The sequence below is a fragment of the Pelodiscus sinensis genome, chromosome 9, assembly GCF_052426305.1.
Source record: "Pelodiscus sinensis isolate ZL-2025 chromosome 9, ASM5242630v1, whole genome shotgun sequence".
NCBI lineage: Eukaryota > Metazoa > Chordata > Testudines > Trionychidae > Pelodiscus > Pelodiscus sinensis.
In genome coordinates this window covers 41045340-41065432 of record NC_143060.1, presented here as the reverse complement: position 1 = coordinate 41065432, position 20093 = coordinate 41045340, and the positions used below count along the sequence as shown (strand labels likewise).

The window sequence follows — 20093 nt, the reverse complement described above, 5'->3', positions numbered from 1 at the left end:
CTGGAATGGCCGGAAATGGCACTAAGATGCGGGACTTCTGAAGCCGACACTACCCCCGTTTTCTTTTGAGGTAAGTAGTGGGGCTTCTGGGAGATGGGAGGGAAATGGGGGCGGGGCGGACAGGACGCCTGGCGAGCGACTGGTCGAGGCCTTGCGATCGACCAGTAGCTCGCGATCGACCTGTTGGTGACGACGGCCCTACACTGTGTCCTGCATGTTTCCTGGAATCACTTCCTTTCATAGCAGATGGGAATTGATTGCTTTGGCTACTTGCACCACAGCGGCCCCCACTGTAGATTTACCCACTCTGAGTTGATTCCCAACAGACCTGTAACTGCCTGATGTTACAAGCTACGCCAGGGCAATTGCCACTCATTTCTCAACTGTCAGAGCTGGTCTCATTCTGGTATTGCTGTGCTTAAGGGCGGGGGAAAGCAATTCACAAAGTTCCATGAAGGTGGTCTTATGGATGCAAAAGTTTTACAGCCACTGGTCATCATCCCATAGCTGCATAACTATGTAGTCCCACCAGTCTGTGCTTATCTCATGGCACCAGAACCAGAGTTTCACTATGTCAAGATGATTGAATGCTGTTGGTATCTGCCAATTGCTCAACTCAAGGGTTTCATACAAGTGTCTGTTCATGGCCTCCTCATATTCTTCCTCCTTCCGGCAGGCCCTGGGTAGGCTCTGGACATATTTCAGTAAAAGGCGTGATATGTTTGTTATAGAACTTTGCTGCTGAATGGTGTCCATCCCTATCCTGCTATGGCATCTAAATAGATAGATAACTAGGGAAAAAAGGATGTGAAAAGATTGTTTGCTGTTGCTTTCCAGCAGGGACAGAGAGAAGAGATGAGTGCATTATGGGAGACTGGCAACATGTACCCAGAACTTCCTGTTGCACAGTTTTGGTCCCATTGGACATTGGAAGACTAACACAAAATGCAAAAAAGCAGCAAGGGCTGTAGGACAGGTACCCTCAGTGCATCACTGTTAAAGTCAATGGTAGGCACCCTACAGGGGATGCACTATGCAGAACTCTCATGCACACTGGGGACATGCACTTTTGACTTTCCAAAAAACAGGTGCTAAAAATCAACCTTAATAAATTCAACCTTATCTCATAATGGGTACGTCTACACTTGCCGAAATTGCTAATGAAGCAGGGATTTAAATATCCTCTGCTTCATTAGCATGTTGCCAGCGTGTTACTCCGCTCAACAGCTGATTTGAACCAGGGAGTGTGCTCCTGGATATGTGTTAGTTTGAATCAAACCCCTTGGTTCGAACTAATCTGTCCAGGAGAGCACTTCCTGGTTTGAATCAGCTGTCGAGCAGAGTAATGTGCTGGCAAGCTCATGCTAATGAAGTGCAGGATATTTAAATCCCCGCTTCATTAGCAATTTCGGTCACCTACATTTGCATCCCTAGCTCGAACTAGGGAGTAAGTGTAGATGCACCCATAATGTAGAAATGGCCTAAGGGAGATTTTAGAAAGATTTCTCAGTGTCGCTAGTATTGATTCAGCACTGCCAGAATTAACAGTGATAGCATCCCTTCCTTGGGCCAGCTGATGATGCTGACAGTCTAATAATCCACTTCTCTGACAGAATACAGTTAGATGATATTGGAAAGTGTCAGAAATGGCAAATAGCCAATTAAAACTGATACTCAGTGTGTGTCTGAAACATTAAACTTTGTCTAATGTAGATAAGCCTTTTAGGTAAAACCAAGCAAATATACTACTATGGTGTTAAGGGACATGAAATGCTGAATTTCAGATGACACAAAACCAAGGCTGTGACCACCTGTTTAACAGCACTTGCCATTATTTGCAAAAGTAAAGTCACTCTGTTGTCATGACTAAGTTGCAGTTTGAGTAGCCACTTTTTGTTCACCTAGTTCCCCTTACTTCAGCTGAGTCTAAATTCTTTACTTCCCCCTCTGAAAGCTTTGTGCAATTTTACTGTATGGTATTATGGATATTCTGTTCACAAAAAATGAAATGATAATGTATAAGTGATTTGTGTCTGTAGTTGTGTAAAGCACTTTAATGCATCTAAAAAGGGCTATAAAAACAATAATCCTGTCAAGTGCATAGAGCAAAGTTGAAATCCCATTGGTTTCCACAGCTTTCATCATAATACACATGTACTCTGGTTGTCAAAGTTGTAACCTGATGCTCATCTTACCCCAAAATAGTTCTATTTCTTTTCCCATCTAGAATTGGCAGCCCAAAATCCACAGCTAACTATAGAAACTGTTCAGATCTAATCTATTAGTGGCTATGTTGTGCCAATGGTAAATAATTACAGAACATTTAACAGCTGAAGAAGTTTTATTAGAATAAGGGAAACAATATTACCTAAAAAACCTCTGTTTTTCTCTCATTGATTCACAGTTGAGCTTCTGCCCAGAACCTCCAACTATTCCATTTTATCTTTGTTCTGAGACAAAGCCATATAAATGGCAGTATTTTTCTCTCAAAATCTCACTTCACCCAAATTTACAACTCTTGGGTCCACGTTATATACACCTACAATCAGTCCTTGTATTTCTACCCTGCCCACAAGTAATTACAGTATGTTACAAAACTCACAAAACTGCACACAAGTATATGAAAAACAGTTTTAAAATGTTGTCACTTATGAGGCATAAAAACTTATAAGTGGCAAGATATCATATGGGCCCAATACACTTATTTATTAAAGTAATGCAGTTTCTATGCAAATGAACACTATACCACATATTGTATTTTAGATAATTATTTAATTATATATATTAACCCATTTTTAAAGATATACACAGTGGGCCAAATCTGGGAGTTATTATGCAGGCAAAACTCATTCAGACTATATACAACTTCTAGGTCTTTGATTAATATTGTAAAAGTGTTTTAGGTTCACTTGGTTAACATTTGACATTATGGGTACGTCTAGACAGCATCCTGCTGTCAGAATAAGCTACACAATTTGTGCTATGAAAATTGCATAGTTTACTCCAAATCTAAATCGAAAGAGCTTATTTTGAAATTTTGCACTGTCTACACAGCGCCAAATTTCAAAATAAGGCACTATTCTGACAAATCCCTTAACTATTACAGGGACGCCAGAATAGTGCGCCCGCTTTTAAAGGTATTCCAAAAGAGCAACGCAGTTTAGACCTATCCTATGTTAAAACATACCTTTCTATTAGAGCTATGACAATTGTACCTATCTGTAAGAGACACTACAATAAAGATGTAATATATTAAACACCAGGTACCTGCTGCTAGGAGATTATTACTTGAAAGTAAGCATGAACAGGTTACATTTTAAAACTACTAGTATTTGCATTTTCTGGGAGAATCTGTTTATTCCCTGATTGTGTATCAGCCTTTCAAAAGCAATACTTCTGAATAGAGCTCAAGTAAAAACACTGCTAAAAGATGCGTGTGAAACTTTGTTTCCTTGAAATACTCGTCAGGCAAAGACTGTATATTTCTCTGGGACCATGTCTGCTGCACAGCAACACTAGTTTGTGAATCTCAATTTCCTCCTGAAATTAAATTTGCCAATAGATCAGCTCTCACAGTGTAGGTTTAATACACGTTGATTGAGCTGATACAGATATTCTAGCAGTTACAGCAGCCAGACTAATTCTCAAACATTCTTAGTGTCTAGATGGATATGTCTAGACCTGTGGTTTTCAACCTGTGATCCACAGATTATGTCTAAGATTTTCAAAGAAGTCCATACTTCTGATTTGAAAATTTTTAGAGGTTTACAAATGAAAAGATTGAAAAACCACAGGTCTAGATATACAATGTTCCATCTTAAGTATCAGAATGTCTGCCTGCCTTGTCCTTTTATAGAGAGGTAGACTATCCAAAAAGTTTAACTATAGTAAGAAATTTCTGCTGTGTGAGATTTACAATTAGTTCTAGTTTAATTACTATAATAGAATGACTTTTAATCTAACGCTGCTTTTCTTCTCCCCTGACACTTTTGTACAAAATATGTGATTAACTTTATTTTATGTAATAAGTGAAAGCATTCAGCGTGTACACATGACAATCTGCTATTATTGTTTTCCCTAAGTTAATAGCCATGTGGGTTCTAGATATTGCGAGTGCTTGGATTCACAACTAGATCAAATTCAGATCAGGTATTCATCATGTCAGTTAGAAGTAAACGTTCCTATAGTTAGGGCACAATATCTCCTCTTCAAATGATGCCTAAAATACTGAAAAATAAACCAGCATGTAAACAGAAACAGGTAGAACTAATCAAAACAATGGCATATTAACTATACACAATTACAACCGATAAATTATATATTCAAGTTTGACTAGAATTTTGTACAGAAAATTAATCTTATTGCAGAATACATGTTGTAGGCTCCGGTCATGTCTTCAGAAGTTCATATAAACCACTTGTGCACAAGTGAAGAAGAGATGGCAAAGGTACTTAAAATACTGAATAGCAGCAAAAGGCCAGGGCTGGATTGTTTCGCAGCAGAGTTCTACAAAGAATAGAAAGGCATGTTATCCTTTTTCAGAAACAGTCAGGCATTGAGGAATTTAATAAATGTGAAAGAACAATTTTATTCACTGTGATTTTCAAAGCATGGTAAATTCCAGAGAACTGCACAACTTGTCTGTTCTCATTAATAAATGTTGACCATGTGGTTTGAGTACTGACTAACCACATAACATACATAAAGGTATTACATAAAGGTATTTATGTAGTGAGATAAAACAAAATGTACTGTATGGGAAGAGTATGTGTGACAGCTTTTTGAACTTTTCTGCAGAACTCAGAATCTGTGCACTAAATTGAGACTTAGTTTAAGGAGGTGAGTTTCAGTGGGATGCCGTGTTCAGTTACCTCCTGCTGAAAAGCAAATATGGTCCTTTAAAGGCAGAGGATTCTGAATAATGAAATATTACAATTATTAAATCTAATCTAAAAAATAACTGTGTATTCCATTTCTAAGCTGTAGGCTAATTCAAAGCAATACTGTTGAAATTCAATATTTGAATTCTCATCAAATTTGATGAGACTGTTTATTTCACTATAATGTCCAATGTTCTCAGCTTTTGGTCTGGACTGAAGGAACTCTGATAGACTCCTCAGATCCCAAACAGACCTAATCAAAATGACATCCACATTTTCAATGTAAGCTGAGTATTAGAAAATAAAACAACAACAGTAAAAGCTAGCTTACCATTTGGTCATCTAAGGGTGATTCCTGTTAAAAAAAATTGGAAACAGTTATTTTCCCCCCGCTACACATTAAATGACTTAAATTACGGTATGGGGGATTGATTCTTCTGAGAAAATGGTTTGAAACTGTTGTAACCTCATGAAGATAAAGCTGCATGGTCAAAAATGGAATAGTGAATCAGGCTTGCCTACTTTATCTAAATATCCTCACTAAACGGAATGAAAGAACAGTTGTTTCCTTTCATTCAGCTACCTTACAGGTCTGGTGACCACAATTCAAGAAGAATGTTAAACTTTCAGATGGTTCAGAGAAGAAGCATGAGAAAGATTAAATGTTTAGAAAAAATGCTTTGTAGTGAAAGAATCAAGGAACTCAATACCTATTTAGTTTATCAAAAGAGAAGGTAAAAGGTTGTCTTGATTACAGTACATATGCAAGCACTCGTGAACAGAAATTTCATAACATAGGGCTCTTCAGTCTACAAACCTATTGTAATGGTGACTGGCAGAACTGAGCCTGGGATCTCTGAATCTTAGAGCATGAGCATCTACTGCATGAGCTAAAAGCTGGATGCCTCTCAGCTAAGCAGACTCATTCTTTTTGTTAATGGTCTAGATTTTACTAGATGGGATAGTACACCACACCCAGAAGGTGTGTTAATTACATTATAACAAGATTCAATGGCAGGGCAAATCCAGTCTGGAAATTAGGCACAAATTGGAACAACTTGTCAAGGGTTATGGTGGATGCTTAGTCACTAGAAAGTTTAAATCCAGATTGGGTGTCTTTTATAAAAGGTACATTGTAGTTCAAACAGAATGAATTCAGGTTAGTCTTACAACATCTGTTATTGCTGGGGGGTCAGACTGAATGATCAGAATAATCCTTTCTGGGCTTTATAATCTAGGGGGGAAAAAGTTTACCAGACCACAGTCAAACAGCCAACTTTTCTGTTTAAGTGACATTTTAGGACAGTAAAAACGAGTGTGCATTTACCAGACTGACTATCTCTGGAGGAAGATGACACCTGTTTTTTTTAAAAAAAGCCATTTGTTCTGTTTCTGTCTTAAAGAAATCTTTTAACAAAGGATATGTCTACACAGCAGGGCTAAAGTTGAATTAAACTACTCAACTTCAGCTATGTCAATTGTATAGCTGAAGTCAAAATAGCTTAATTCTGCTTTTGGTGCTGTCTACACAGCAAGAAATAGAAAGAAGAACACGGTTCCTTTGACTTCCCTTACTCTTTGTGAAATGAGGGTTACCATGAGTCAAAGTAAGAAGTCCTCCAGCTTGACATTATTTCAAAATAAAGGCTAGTAGTATAGATGCGCATTATGTTGTTTTGGAATAACAGCAGTTACTCCAAAATAATGCTGCTGTGTAGATGTACCCATAAGGTCTATATGAGAAGACACAATCCTTGACCAGACTGAAATCAGAAAGAGCTTTGCCCCTGACTGGTACTTTCTTCTGATTAAATGAATGACCACAAGTGGATAAATACAATTGTGTCTCCTTTCATTCCACAGCACTACTTCACGCAAAATTTAACATGAAAAGCGTTGTAATAAAAAGTAAATTGTCTAACCAGCTAGTTGGGGGGCAGGAGAGGAGGTGATAAAAGGTGAGTTATCCTAGAGCCCCATAATCTATCAGCTCTCCTTCAGATGTCAGACTGTGCTAGGAAATGATACTACTCTCTCTTTACAATCAGCCTGTTCTAGTAAGATTTCCTTCTACTGAGAATCAAAAGTACGTCAAGGAGAAAAGTATTCCAACAGAAGATATGTAAGAGTAGATCCAAAACCCATTGAACTCAACGAGAATCTTTCTGTTGACTTGAGTGGCCTTTTAAACCCACACTCTTAAGATGACTGGAGTTCAAAATGACTAGAGACTAGAGATTTTATTGAGAAATGAGACGGTAAAATAGGCATTTTCAAAGGGTAGCCACCATTTTCATAAACACGAAAAGTCATGTTTCACCCACATTTAGGCAAAAACTTCTCTATGTTTGTCAGAAAACCTTCAAAGTTCTTGTAATCAGGCTCACTGATGGTGAGAGGGGAACAGTTGCCCCAGAGCCCAGCAATTCCGGCCGGGACTTCTAGCTGTGACAGCAGTGGCGGCTGGAGTCCTAAGTCACCACCAGAGCCCTGGGTGGCTGTGACAGGACAAGGAGGCAGGGAAGCACTGCACTCTGGACGGCAATGAGGGCTGTCTGCCCTGGTCCCACCTCTTCTGCCTGTGACCCCACCTCACCCCCACCTGCTCAGGGGCCTGCAGAGGCTGTCAGCTCTCCAGCTTGTAATACAAGATGTTTGCTGAATTACAAAAGTGTGCTGTCATTTAATCTTGAAACTGAAAATCCTTAAAGATTTCAGGCCAGAATTAATAGATCTAAGACCTACATCAGATTCTGGGCTATACCTTGTAGGCCTAATCCAAATAATTATAAATCCAAATAAATGTCAGATTAAATCAAAACTTTACATAGGGAGTCATTGTTTCTACAGCATCCTTCCACTACTAAAGCTATTTGATTTAAATATTGTGTCCAGTATTCTCAGACAGTTAACCCCTTTTAAGTAATTCTTAAATCTCCCTCCTCATTACTACATGACTTTAGAATATCCATCTTTTCAGTTTGGTAAATGGCATGTTAGAAGAAAAAACCTGAAAATAGTGCTTACTGGATTTCCTGGTGGAGTGCTTTCCAAGGAAGTTGTATCCTGTGGAAAAAATTAAATACCAGATTTGTTTTATGTAATAGGACTTGACTTAAAATACAGTTGAGCAGTGCTAAAGTCAAATAAGCAGTATGTTCCTGCTGTATGGAATGAAGGACTATAGGGGTACATCTACACAGCAGCAGTATTTCAGAATGACTAATATTATTCTGAAATAACAAAGTGCACATCTACACTACAAGCCTGTGTTTCAAAATAATGTCAAACTGGAGGACTTCTTACTTCAACTCATAGTAACCCTCATTTCACAAGGAGCAAAGGAAGTTCAAGGAAGAGTGCTCTTTCTTCACTTCCTGCTGTACAGACAGCGCCAAAGGCTGAATTAAGTTATTTCGACTTCAGCTACGCAATTGATGTAGCTGAAGTTGCGTAGCTTAATTCGACTTTAGCCCTGCTGTGTAGAGGTACCCTAGGAGTGTAAATTAATTTATCAAACACCCAATGCTAATCTAAAGGAAATCTGAATATAGTATACTGTTTTTAAATAAACATGGAAGTCATTTTTCCTCATGGAAGTATTTTTGATTAATAATCCAAAGTGAATATAGCTCAAATTCTTGAATGGAATATATATATAGAGAGAGCTTTGTCTTCTAATTGTGACATGTTAAAATACTGAGAAGAATGCTAGAGAAACGTGTTGTGTTTAAAAGACATGTTAGAAGACAGCTGTTTCAGGTATCAGCCTCTCATCTCAGTAAAGATTTCTATTACTGGGAGACTAAATTAATTCTTAAATTTTAGGCCAGAATTAATAGATCTAAGATCTACATCAGATTCTACACTATACCTTGTAGGCCTAATCCAAATAATTATTACAGGCTCTAATTACTAAATGTCAGGTTAAATCAAAACTTTACATAGGGAGTGAATTCTACAGCAGGGCTACTCAACATGTGGCCCATGGGCTTAACCACTTTTAAGTAATTCTTAAATCTCCCTCCTCATTACTACATGACTTTAGAATATCCATCTTTTCAGTTTGGTAAATGGCATGTTAGAAGAAAAAACCTGAAGATAGTGCTTACTGGATTTCCTGGTGGAGTGCTTTCCAAGGAAGTTCTATCCTGTGGAAAAAATTAAATACCAGATTTGTTTTATGTAATAGGACTTGACAAAGTATAATTGAACAGTGCTAAAGTCAAATTAGCAGTATGTTCCTGCTGCATGGAATAAAGGACTAAAGGAGAGCATCTACAGAGCAGTGGTATTTCAGAATAACTGATGTTATTCTGAAATAACAGTGTGCATCTACACTACAAGCCTTTATTTCGAAATAATGTCGAGCTGGAGGACTTACTCCAACTCATAGTAGTAAAGGAAGTTGAAGGACAAGTGCTCTTCCTTCACTTCCTGCTGTGTAGACAGCACCAAAAGCTGAATTAAGCTATTTCGACTTTAGCTACTCAATTGAATTTAGTCCTGCTGTGTAGACATACCCTAGGAGTAGCCCCTGCTGGGTCTCTTGTACATTTCAAAAGCAGAAGCCCTTCAGAAGCAGTGAAAGTGGAGACTACTTCAGCCCCCGCTCGCACCATTACCCACCGTGCCTCTACCTGCCTGCAGAGATGGTGCTGGAAGAAACTGGCTTTTAAGCCAGTTCATCCCAGCACCAGCTTCTGCTCCCTGCCTTGCTGACTTTCTGATAGAGGCAGCAAGTGTGTGTGGGGGGGGTGAGGAGGAGGGGAAGTGACTAGTCGCTACACTAGTTGACTAGCCGATAAGTTTATGCTTATTGGATAGTCGACTAGTCACTTACATCCCTATGGGGGACCTGTATTCCATTGCTCTCTTCCCTGCTATCAAAAATGGAGGGGAATTGAACCTGTGTCCCATATATTCCAGCTGAGCTCTCTTTCCACTAGGCAAACAGTTATAAGGTTGGCACAGATATCACCTCCTCTGGTCAGGTTTCAAACAGGACCCAGTCCAGAAGGTAGCCTCTGAGCATGACTGGCAGATTGACCCTGAACACAAGATAAGTAGCTGAACACCTACCTTCCCTTTAGTTTGTGGATTACTGTGTGGCTCATACTGAAGATAGACATGTGGATACCTATATCAGGTAATAGTGTGCATACCAGACACAGAAACTTAGGCATTTGGGGAATGTCTGCTGAAAAAGCTTAGGTGTCATAATTTTAGGCATTTATAAGGTTAGTGGGTGTTTCTGGATTGCAATGAAAGTAAAAACTGAGATTTATGTGCCTAAGTATCTTTGTAAAGCAAAGCCTGAGGCATTATTCAGTGTGAGGTAGGGAAGCAAAATTAGGTCATTATGCCTAGGTTAAGCAAAGCACTTTAACACAAATTTTGCTAGTGAGTGGATGATATTAATTGGATATTAAAGTGAGCTATATATAGCAAAGAGGGTGAGTTAATGGGACTAGAAAATGAAATTTATTTTCAAAAACAGTAGTTATTTTCCTTTACCGAGAAAAAAAAATTAAATAAGATGAACATAAATAGGTTTATACTGAACAAAGCTGAAAGTATTTAGAAGCCTGACTTTGGTTAGAATGACAGTGCCTACTTTTACCTTATGGCTTTAAATCTCAGCAGGCATAAAAATTCCACACTATGACTAATCAACTTAATATACAATAAATGTGTTTTTAGTTATTAAGTGGCATACTGGATCAAAACTGTATTGTAGAGAGTGAGATTTTTAATATCTGTGTTCATATTTTTAGTGTATTTAATTTCAGCAGAATGACCAACATTCTCAGACATTTATCTAGATTAAAGGAATACTTCACTGCATGTTCCAAACAAAGGAAACATGTAATCAAACTATCATCCACATTTTCAAAGAAGCAAATGGCATATTGGGAGAAAACATCGGTCCACCAGAGTGGCAGTCTTATAATATATGAATCCTTAAAATAACAGGTTTCCAGTTTTTAAATGTATTAAAAATATCTGTGATTAAATCTGTGAGGAAAAGTCACCTACAATTAATTTGAGCCAGTCCTCTGTGCAGGTAAAAATTTCACCATTACATGGAGCAACTACAGTAACTTATGAGGTCTCAATACACAGCAGAAAAGTCTGCCTTCAGTAAGAACAAAAACCCAAGTATTTTCAGAAAAGCAGACACTATTTTTTTTCCTGCCAGGAGACAGGAAAGCTATTCTGGTTAATGGAAAAGGACATTGTTGAATGACTGGATTTTTTGTCAGGTGTGATTGATTATATGGGATTAGTTTATAGTGTCATTAGCATTTGAAACCAAAAGAAGTTTGCTAACTGTCAAGAAGATCAAATTTGTACAGAGAAGCATGTCTGAAATCCTTCTGCTTAGCTTGCTGAGACTACTTCCTTTCACCTTCAAATCCAAATATTGGTCTCCAGAGGGTAGTAGTGCATGAGAGGCACCACAGTAAGATAGCCCTAAAATGTATCTTCCACATGACAAGTAATTGATTGATACTATTCAAGTCCAAATAATTTTTATTAAAAAAAAGGTAGCAAATACTGTGAGAGTGCATATTTACCTTTCCACCAGAATGGCTGTGTTTCAAGATGACCCCATTTAACCACCAAGTACAGGTTTAGAGGTCAATCAAGACAATTTGCCATGTAACATCCCCTCATGAGGCTGAATGGTTAAATTGTGTCAGCTGAGGAAGTATGAAGGATGGTGAGTCTAAGCAAGATGTGATAACTCCTGTGGGAGCTAGGTCTGATCAGAAGGTGACATTCTAAACCAGTTCACCATCAAATAACTTTAGTCGCTATGTACCACAAGTGGAGGGGATTTCTGAAACTCCTTGGGAGGAAATACAGCAGAGAATGTGCTAGTACCGGGACATTAGCACTATTGCTGCTTGTGACAGAGGATTCATTCTGTAAAGAAACCCAAAACGAATAATTTCCCTGTGAGAACCATAATTTTACAGGAAGATTTCCCCAAAAATGTAGTACCGTACTGGCTTCGAGGCTAGACTTGCACTCTTGTTGCCCCGTTTCCAGTTCTCCATGCATATGCACCCAGAATATCCTTTCTAGAATGCACTTATAGCAGGATGTGCTCTGTTTTCACTGGATTGATCTGTCTTTGAGCTGTCCATGTCATTAACAGTATTTACTCTGTTCTCAAGATTCAGCACATAAGAGACTCTGAATTCCACTCTAGGCATATCATCTTGGAGCTTTTATCCTAAAAAGCTACTATGTGCTAGGAGTGATTTTAGGGAAACAGGGGAATAAGGTCTAATGACCTTGTACCTCTGCCTCTACTCACTAGTTTAGATGGCAGCTAGACATTTTCTGCTTGCTCTTTTGTCTTAGGCTATGTCTCCTCTACTGAGCTTACTGCATTGCAGCTGTACCAATGCAGCTGCATTGCTGTAAGAGCTCTCGTGTAGCTGTTCTAATCTGATGGGACAGAGCTCTCCTATCAACATATTGTTTTTGTAGATAACATACCTAGGAACTCAAATACTAGCATTACAACACCTTTACTGGAGACAAAATTCTGCATAAAAGAGGATAGATATTGCTTTACCTGTCTATTATAATTCTTTCTTCTCAGAGCATGAGATGTATCCTGTGAAAAGACAATGAAATGAGCTATTAACTCAAGAAAATTCACATGGGCACTCCAGCCCAATATCTTATTTTGGGCTATATTTTTATTTGTTTTGATATCTATAGACCTTTTAGCTTTAAATTAAATGGTATAATACATAATATAAAGGCAAATATGTAAATAATTCTGTTTATGGACTGATTAGAGGCTATTGAAAGGCCAGGTCCACACCTTCAATGTCTATTGACTGCATCAACTGTACAGTGTTCTGGAGTGCTGTTTGAATGAGATAGTTCTATTCCAGTTTGATATGACTAGTTTCAGTCTGATCCAATTCTGCAAGATGAATGGAAACTCAGGGTCCCCCAAACCCCAGAACAGGACCTTACAAGATCAGACCTTCTTCTAAAACTAACTCTTGACAGTAAAATTACTCTTCAAATAAATAAACCAATTGTTCTTTTTCTTAAAGGCATACTACAGTAAGTCCCCTAAATGTGATAAAGAAAGTATGCTTACCCGGGTAAAGACAGGCTTCCCATTTGTGCAATTGGATGAACTCTGTGAAGAAACCAGAACACTATTAGAATCTTGCAGAAGTATCAAGATAGTCCATTCACATATATAAAGGTAAAATTCCCTGGGCCAGATTCTGTACATATTTATACTGGCTTCTACCTACTGAAAAGTCCCAGAGCAGAGCCCTGGTGTGGGAAATGAATACAGGTAGATTTAAATGAATGCTACCTGTGGGTGACACAAGAGCTTGAGGGGCCCATGTGCATATGGATGGTGAGTTCTCAGAGAAATAGCCAGTCAGAGTATATGGGATTGAGTATATATATCTACTAAAAACTGAATTACTATGTGGTGATAAAATTATTTATGTGGAACTTTCAACTGTGCAGCAGCCTTGCAAGCTGGTTGAAGGGGGTCAGTACAAAGCAATGTAATTTCAAATGGCTTCAGTCTTCATATAAACTATCAAATGAACTGAAAATGACAACAAAGCAAAAACTGATACAAATTCTTTACTGGCATAAACTCTATAGCTTCACTGCAATCTTTTTAAATAAAGTTTTATTTGACCATTGTTAAATATCACAAAATACAGGTGTTGTCACTAGAATTGCCAGCTTGCTGGATGAACTGCTGTAGATTTCATCACGAGTCAGAAATCTTTAATTCCAGGACAATTCTGGAGGGTTGGCAACCCTAGTTGTCTCACACAGAATAATTTAGAAACTCCAGTATTCAAATGTTTTTAGGAGTTTTTATTGAGATTTAAAGACATTCCCTTGGTGTTTTCAATGGAAACACTGCAGCACTGTGCTAGTGTCTAGAAACAGAAGTGACCCTTGCTAGCAGTTTTCACAGCTGAATGGAAGGTGAAAGTTAGGTGGTAACTAGTATATAGAACGACGAGTAAATTAGTGCTCATAGAGGCAAGTTGAACAACAATCTAGATATACTGGAGAAAAAAATACTCACCTGATTACAAGCATTGCCACTGCTGACTGAAGAATTTTGTGAACCCTGTAAAGATAACGGAAACCAGTTATATGGCCATCAAAGAGATTGGTTAAATGCAATGAACTAGATTCTGGGGCCTGTAGCTTGGAAATTAAAGTCACCAATAAAAAGCTATGGTAGTGCAAAGAGTTCCTAAAGCCATTTAAGGTTTGTCATCAGGAGTAAAATAAGACAACAGGCAAAATGAGCTATTTCCCTGGCCACTGCCGTAGCTTTATAAGGAAAGTGATCCAACCTCTAAAATAAATAAAACATAAATTATGTCTTTGTGAAAGGGACTGCTTAACTACAGTGTTGTTAAATAAATACAATTGGGTTGTTTTCCTTCGGAGAAGGAAGTATTAGGGAATCGTGAACACTGTGGATCTGACGATAGGTGACTTAAGTATAAACTGAAAATAATAAAAAGGTAAATACTGGAGAGAAATAAACATCTCTTTTTAAATGCTGCACACCACACTTATGTCCAATTTTGAACAGTGGCCACAGAAAGTTTAATTTTTCCAGTAAAAATTCTGTTTAATTCTGGATGTAATTGAAAATGGAGCACTACATGTCTTTATACTTCATTAATATAGTGACTAGTCAAAAGATTAGCATACAAGAACTTGAGAGCTTCAAAGAGGGTAGTTTTTAATTAATGATCTGATGAAGGCTGCAAGATGTTCAACATTCATCTTTGATGAGGAACTATGATCTACAATAGTAATATTCCTTGGAATGCCAAAAATGACAATGGCTCATATATGAGTCAGATAGCAAGATGATATTTCTAACCATAGGGAAACCAAAATGCGTATAACAAAGAATGGGTGAAATCTAAGCCCCTGTGAGGTCAATAAAGATTTGCCATTGACTTCATTGAGCTCAGGATTTCATCCAATATTGGTTACTGGGAACAGAAAAAGGCATTTTCTTCCAGTTTTTACTAGGTTCTAAGGAAACAAAAAACAAATATTTTTTAGTCTTGGGTGGAAATAGCTTTTTTCCCTAAAGAAAGACTGCAAGGCTGCGTCTAGATTGGCATGATTTTCCGGAAATGCTTTTAACGGAAAAGTTTTCCGTTAAAAGCATTTTCGGAACAGAGCGTCTAGATTGGCACGGATGCTTTTCCGCAAAAGCACTTTTTGCAGAAAAGCATCCGTGCCAATCTAGACGTGCTTTTCCGCAAAAAAGCCCCGATTGCCATTTTTGCGATCAGGGCTTTTTTGTGGAAAACAAATCTGAGCTGTCTACACTGGACCTTTTGCGCAAAAGCTTTGCTCAAAAGGGACTTTTGCCTGAACGGAAGCAGAATAGTATTTCCACAAGAAGCACTGATTTCTTACAGTAGGAAGTCAGTGCTTTTGCAGAAATTCAAGCAGCCAGTGTAGACAGCTGGCAAGTTTTTCTAGAAAAGCGGCTGATTTTTCCGGAAAAACTGGCCAGTCTAGACACAGCCCCTGTGTATTGAGAGACGACAGCTGTTTTGAAATATAGGTATAGTAAAATCATAATAGTTTGGAAACTAGCAAAGATCCTGATTTTATAGCTCGTTACAACAATTTGTAACTACTAACTCTTCTTTGTTCTAGTACTGCATGTATTAATTGCCTACTTTGTTTTAAGTGATCTCCTGCAACTTATGTTCATCTCTTATGCTTAACAGTCTGTTCCATCTTGTGTTTAGTTGCGATACTGATTATCTTCCCTGGATATGAAGAAGAGCTCTGTGAAGCTCAAAAAAGTTTTCCGCCAATGGAAGTTGGCCCACTAAAATATACATCAGCCACCTTTTTTCTCTAGTAGCAAAGGCTGCATAGAAAGTTAGAAGTTGAATTACAACTTCATCCTGCAACAAAAATCCCCACACCATAGCTAAGGGATACAATCCAAATTACAGTGAATCGTTCCAGTACCAAGAGACACGCTGGAATAAATTTCCATTTGATGATGGTGGACCTTGAAAGGGTGCAGCACAGATCAGTTGGAGTGACCAATGCAAGGGAGTGGACCTACAAAAGTAGTTCCTTAGGGAAGACAGCAGGAGTCCCATGCTGCCCAGAACAAATCTCAAGGGGGAGTTGCAGGTAACCTTTGCAGAGAATGCCCATGAGTGAAGGAGCTGAGCTCCTCCACCCCTTTCAGTTGAGGGCATGTTGTAAATTGACAGCTGGTTCCCATTGGGCCTCCAAAGAGACTGAGTGGTAAGAAGTGATCCAGTAACAGGCTTGGTGATACTCTTGCCCAGGCTGCATGCCTGAAATGACAGTCCCAGTGTTCCAGACTAAAACCTGGAGGAGTGAGAGGGCCTGGGTTACTCTACTGCTGAGCACAGAGGTGAGCCCCAAAGGAATTATGAGCTAGTATTCTCCACACTAGAGGACACAAGCCTTTCCAAACTCAGGGCCTTGGTCTTGCCAATGTTCTATTCTCTGGTCACTTGTCTTTCAGATCTCTGGTGCTGAGGAGATGCTGCTTCACCAGTGTGCAGAACAGTAAGGGGCCCTCTCTCCTTGTGCTTAAAAGGTGTTGCAAAATATAAAAAATAATGGTGGGATGGCTTCAGTGTAGCCAATGTAATCAGTGTAGACAGAGAGACAAGGTGCCCTTTGGGGGCCAGAGACAAAACTGAGTTTGGGTCCAGCAGAGAAGACTAAACCTCACTACCACTAAGGGGCAGCATTAGTGTTGGGGAGAGGGATCTCTGCGAAGGGATCCCCCATAGACTTCCTTCCCTGCACCTCCTCCTATACGTGTGTATGGGAGTGTGCGCTACAATTTAAGATAAAAGGCTGCCATATAAGTTAGGTGCTCTTCAAATTTTGCACTAAGTCACAGAGGGTACGTCTACACTACAACGTTAATTTGAACTAACTTAGTTCGAATTAGTTAATTCGAACTAAGCTAATTCGAACTAACGCGTCTAGAACTAAAAACTAGTTCGAATTAGCGTTTTGCTAATTCGAACTAGCAAGTCCACATTGAGTGGACCCTGAACAGGGCTTAAGGATGGCCGGAAGCAGTGCCGGCAGGGCATCAGAGGAGGACTTAGAGCGTGGAGATGCTGTCTCAGGCTAGCCGAGGGCTGTGCTTAAAGGGTCCCGACCCCCACCCCGGACAGACAATTCTAAGGGGTGCCCCGCTTGCAAAGCAGTCCTGGCTTGGATTGCCCGGAGTACCCACACTGGGCACATCACACCACTCGGCCATCAGCCCAGCTGCACTTGCCGCAGGCTGCCATCTGGGGAGAGGGGGCAATCGGGGGGCTGCAGGAGAGCTTCCACCCCCAGAAGCCCGCAGAGCCAGCCCAGTCCTCCCCATCGGGGGCTCGTACCCCATTCCTCCCTCACCTCCTTCCACTTACCCTTCCCTAGCTCCCCTTCTTATTGATGTACAAAATAAAGATAACGTTTCTTCCAACATTGACTCTGTCTTTATTGAACAAAACTGGGGGAGACTGGGAAAAGGAGGTGGGAGAGGGGAAGAGAAAGGCTGGGAGAGGGGAGGGCAACTAACATGATCAGGGGTTTGGAACAGGTCCCAGATGAAGAGAGGCTACAGAGACTGGGACTGTTCAGCTTAGAAAAGAGGAGATGGAGCAGGGACAGGATAGAGGTCTCTAAAAGCAGGGGTTGGGTGGAGAGGGTGCATTCAGAAAAGTTCTTCATGAGTTCCCATAAAGAAGGACTAGAGGACACCAAAGGAAAGGAATGGGTAGCAGGCTTCAAACTAGTAAGAGAAAGTTGTTCTTCTTCAGAAAGCAAATAGTTAACCTGTGGAACTCCTTGCTGCAGGAGGCTGTGAAGGCTACAACTAGAACAGAGTTTAAAGGGAAGTGAGATCAAGTCATGGAGGTTGGGTCCATGGTGTAGTCTTAGCCAGGGGGTAGGAGTGGTGTCCCTGCCCAAAGTTTGTGGAAGGCTGGAGAGGGATGGCACGAGACAAATGGCTTGGTCACTGTCTTCGGTCCATCCCCTCCAGGGTCCCTAGGGTTGGCCGCTGTCGGCAAACAGGCTACTGGGCTAGATGGACCTTTGGTCTGACCCAGGACGGCCATTGTAAGCTCAGGGCTCAGGGTCGGGGGTCTCAGTGGACCCCCTTGATTTTCATGCACACCTGCTCCTGGGTGGCCAGGCTGGAAGCTCTCCTGCCCTAGACGGCCACTTTCCTGTGCCTAGTGCGGAGATCGTGGAGGAGGTCCACGATGTCCGCACTAGCCCAGGAAGGTGCCCGCCTCTTGCGGTCCCGGGCAAGCTCCCGGGAGCCGCCAGCCTGGTCCCGGGAAGAGGGGGTGGGCTGGGGGACATCGGGTGGGTGGCTCTGTGCCGTGCCAGGTGCAGGGTCTGCTGGCTGGGTGCTGGCAGGCTTGCACCTGGCACGGGCACCGTAGCCAGCCCGTGCCCCTTTAAGGGGTCCGGGGCCGGGAGGAGGGCATAGAGTTTCCCTGGTGTTGGCCAGAGTGGCCACCAGGGAAACCTGGGGAGGGCTAGCCTCCCACTAGTTCAAATTAAGGGGCTACACACCCCTTAATTCGAACTAGTAAGTTCGAACTAGGCTTAATCCTTGTAATATGAGGTTTTCCTAGTTCGAACTAAGCGCTCCGCTAGTTCGATTCAAATTCGAACTAGCGGAGCGCTAGTGTAGCGGCTATGAATGTTAGTTCGAACTAATGTCCGTTAGTTCGAACTAACATTGTAGTGTAGACATACCCATAGGTACTCTAATGACAGTCAAATTCTCTAAAGTCATGTAAGGATGTTTGTACTTTAAAAAACTAAATCTAATATTAATAAAGAAACCTGATGAGATTTGCACAGATCTTTCAGAGAAATATCATAATTCTGAGTGCAGCATTGTCCCACTTTCTGAGAAAAAGAAATTAAATTTACAACAACATATTCCATTACTATCTACCAGTTTAAGGCAAACCTTAAAAACAATGGGAAAAGGTTACTCACCTGGTGGCAGGGATTGCTGTCGTATGAAGTACCCTGTGTAAAAAGAAACCCAAACTATTCATTTCCTGGCAAAACCACTTATCTTTCCTCCTGAAGCTTCTAGTTTCAGCCTGCCTTTTTCGTTATTTACTCTATTATTTTATCTAGTTTCACTATCCGCACTTTGACTTCATATTTGACTCCCTTTTCCTCCTTATATAGCCAGGTTCTCATTATTCCAGGCCATTCCAGTTCAGGACAGTAGCCAATGTCAGTCTCTCTGGCTCTTTGCATTGTATAATTTCAGACAGAATAATGGAAACAAAAAAGTTCCTACTTTAGTTAATGGGAACAATCCAATTTATAAAAACACTAATTAGCAAATAAAGATAAATCTCTGCATATAGAGGAGGAAAAGTACTTACTTGTCCACAAGCCGAACTGACAACTGAGGAAGACGATTCACCCTGTTGAAAAAATTCTCAACTTATTTTCATTGTAGAAGTAATAGTTGAAGCTGATAGAGCCTGTAAGTTTGTCTGAAGTAGAGACGCATCAGAGGATAGTAAGTTTTCCAATTTATTTCCCTTTATCATGTCATCCTACATTATGGAAAGATTTACCTTTTAAATGAGAGAAGTAGGTATTTATACATTTAGGGCTTGATCCAATGTCCACTGAAGTCAATGGAAAGACTCATTTACAGCAGTGAGGTTTGGGTCCAGGTTAACATTTTCAGAAGCACTTGAATGACTTAGGAACCCAGCTCCCATTTTCAAAAGTGATTCAGGCTACTTTAGAACTTTAATCTATTTGAAAGTCAATGGGATTTAGGCTCTTAAGTGTCTAAGTAACTCTTAAAAATGGCAATTAGGGTCCTTAGTCACCAGGGCACGTCTAGACTACGCACAGCTTCTGAAAGAAGATATGTAAATTTGGCTCAAATTTGCATATCTTCTTCAATTTTTTTCCCCAGGATTAGGCTTTTCTAATATTTGGCCTGTCTACACGGGGCCAAATATCAGAAAAAACCCTCTTTTGAAAGTCCCCTTATTCCTCCTAAAAGGAGGTTTACAGGGGGCTTTTGAAAGAGGGGGATTGTCTGATATTTGGCCCTGTGTAGACAGACCAAATATTGGAAAA

General features: G+C 40.1%; 1 protein-coding gene across 1 annotated transcript in view; it reads right to left on the bottom strand.

Annotated features, from left to right (window-relative positions):
* Positions 1–2322: 2322 nt before the first annotated feature.
* LOC102451418 (uncharacterized) overlaps positions 2323–20093 on the bottom strand; it is a 58051-nt gene continuing 40280 nt past the window's right edge. The window contains exons 21-29 of the mRNA XM_025182964.3: positions 19376–19417; positions 18972–19004; positions 13990–14034; positions 13018–13059; positions 12475–12516; positions 8993–9031; positions 7908–7946; positions 5212–5235; positions 2323–4506 (exon numbers count right to left, since the gene is read on the bottom strand). Coding sequence (XP_025038749.3) covers positions 4405–4506; positions 5212–5235; positions 7908–7946; positions 8993–9031; positions 12475–12516; positions 13018–13059; positions 13990–14034; positions 18972–19004; positions 19376–19417 — 408 coding nt within the window. The 3' untranslated portion in view covers positions 2323–4404. The remainder of the gene's footprint in view (positions 4507–5211; positions 5236–7907; positions 7947–8992; positions 9032–12474; positions 12517–13017; positions 13060–13989; positions 14035–18971; positions 19005–19375; positions 19418–20093) is intronic.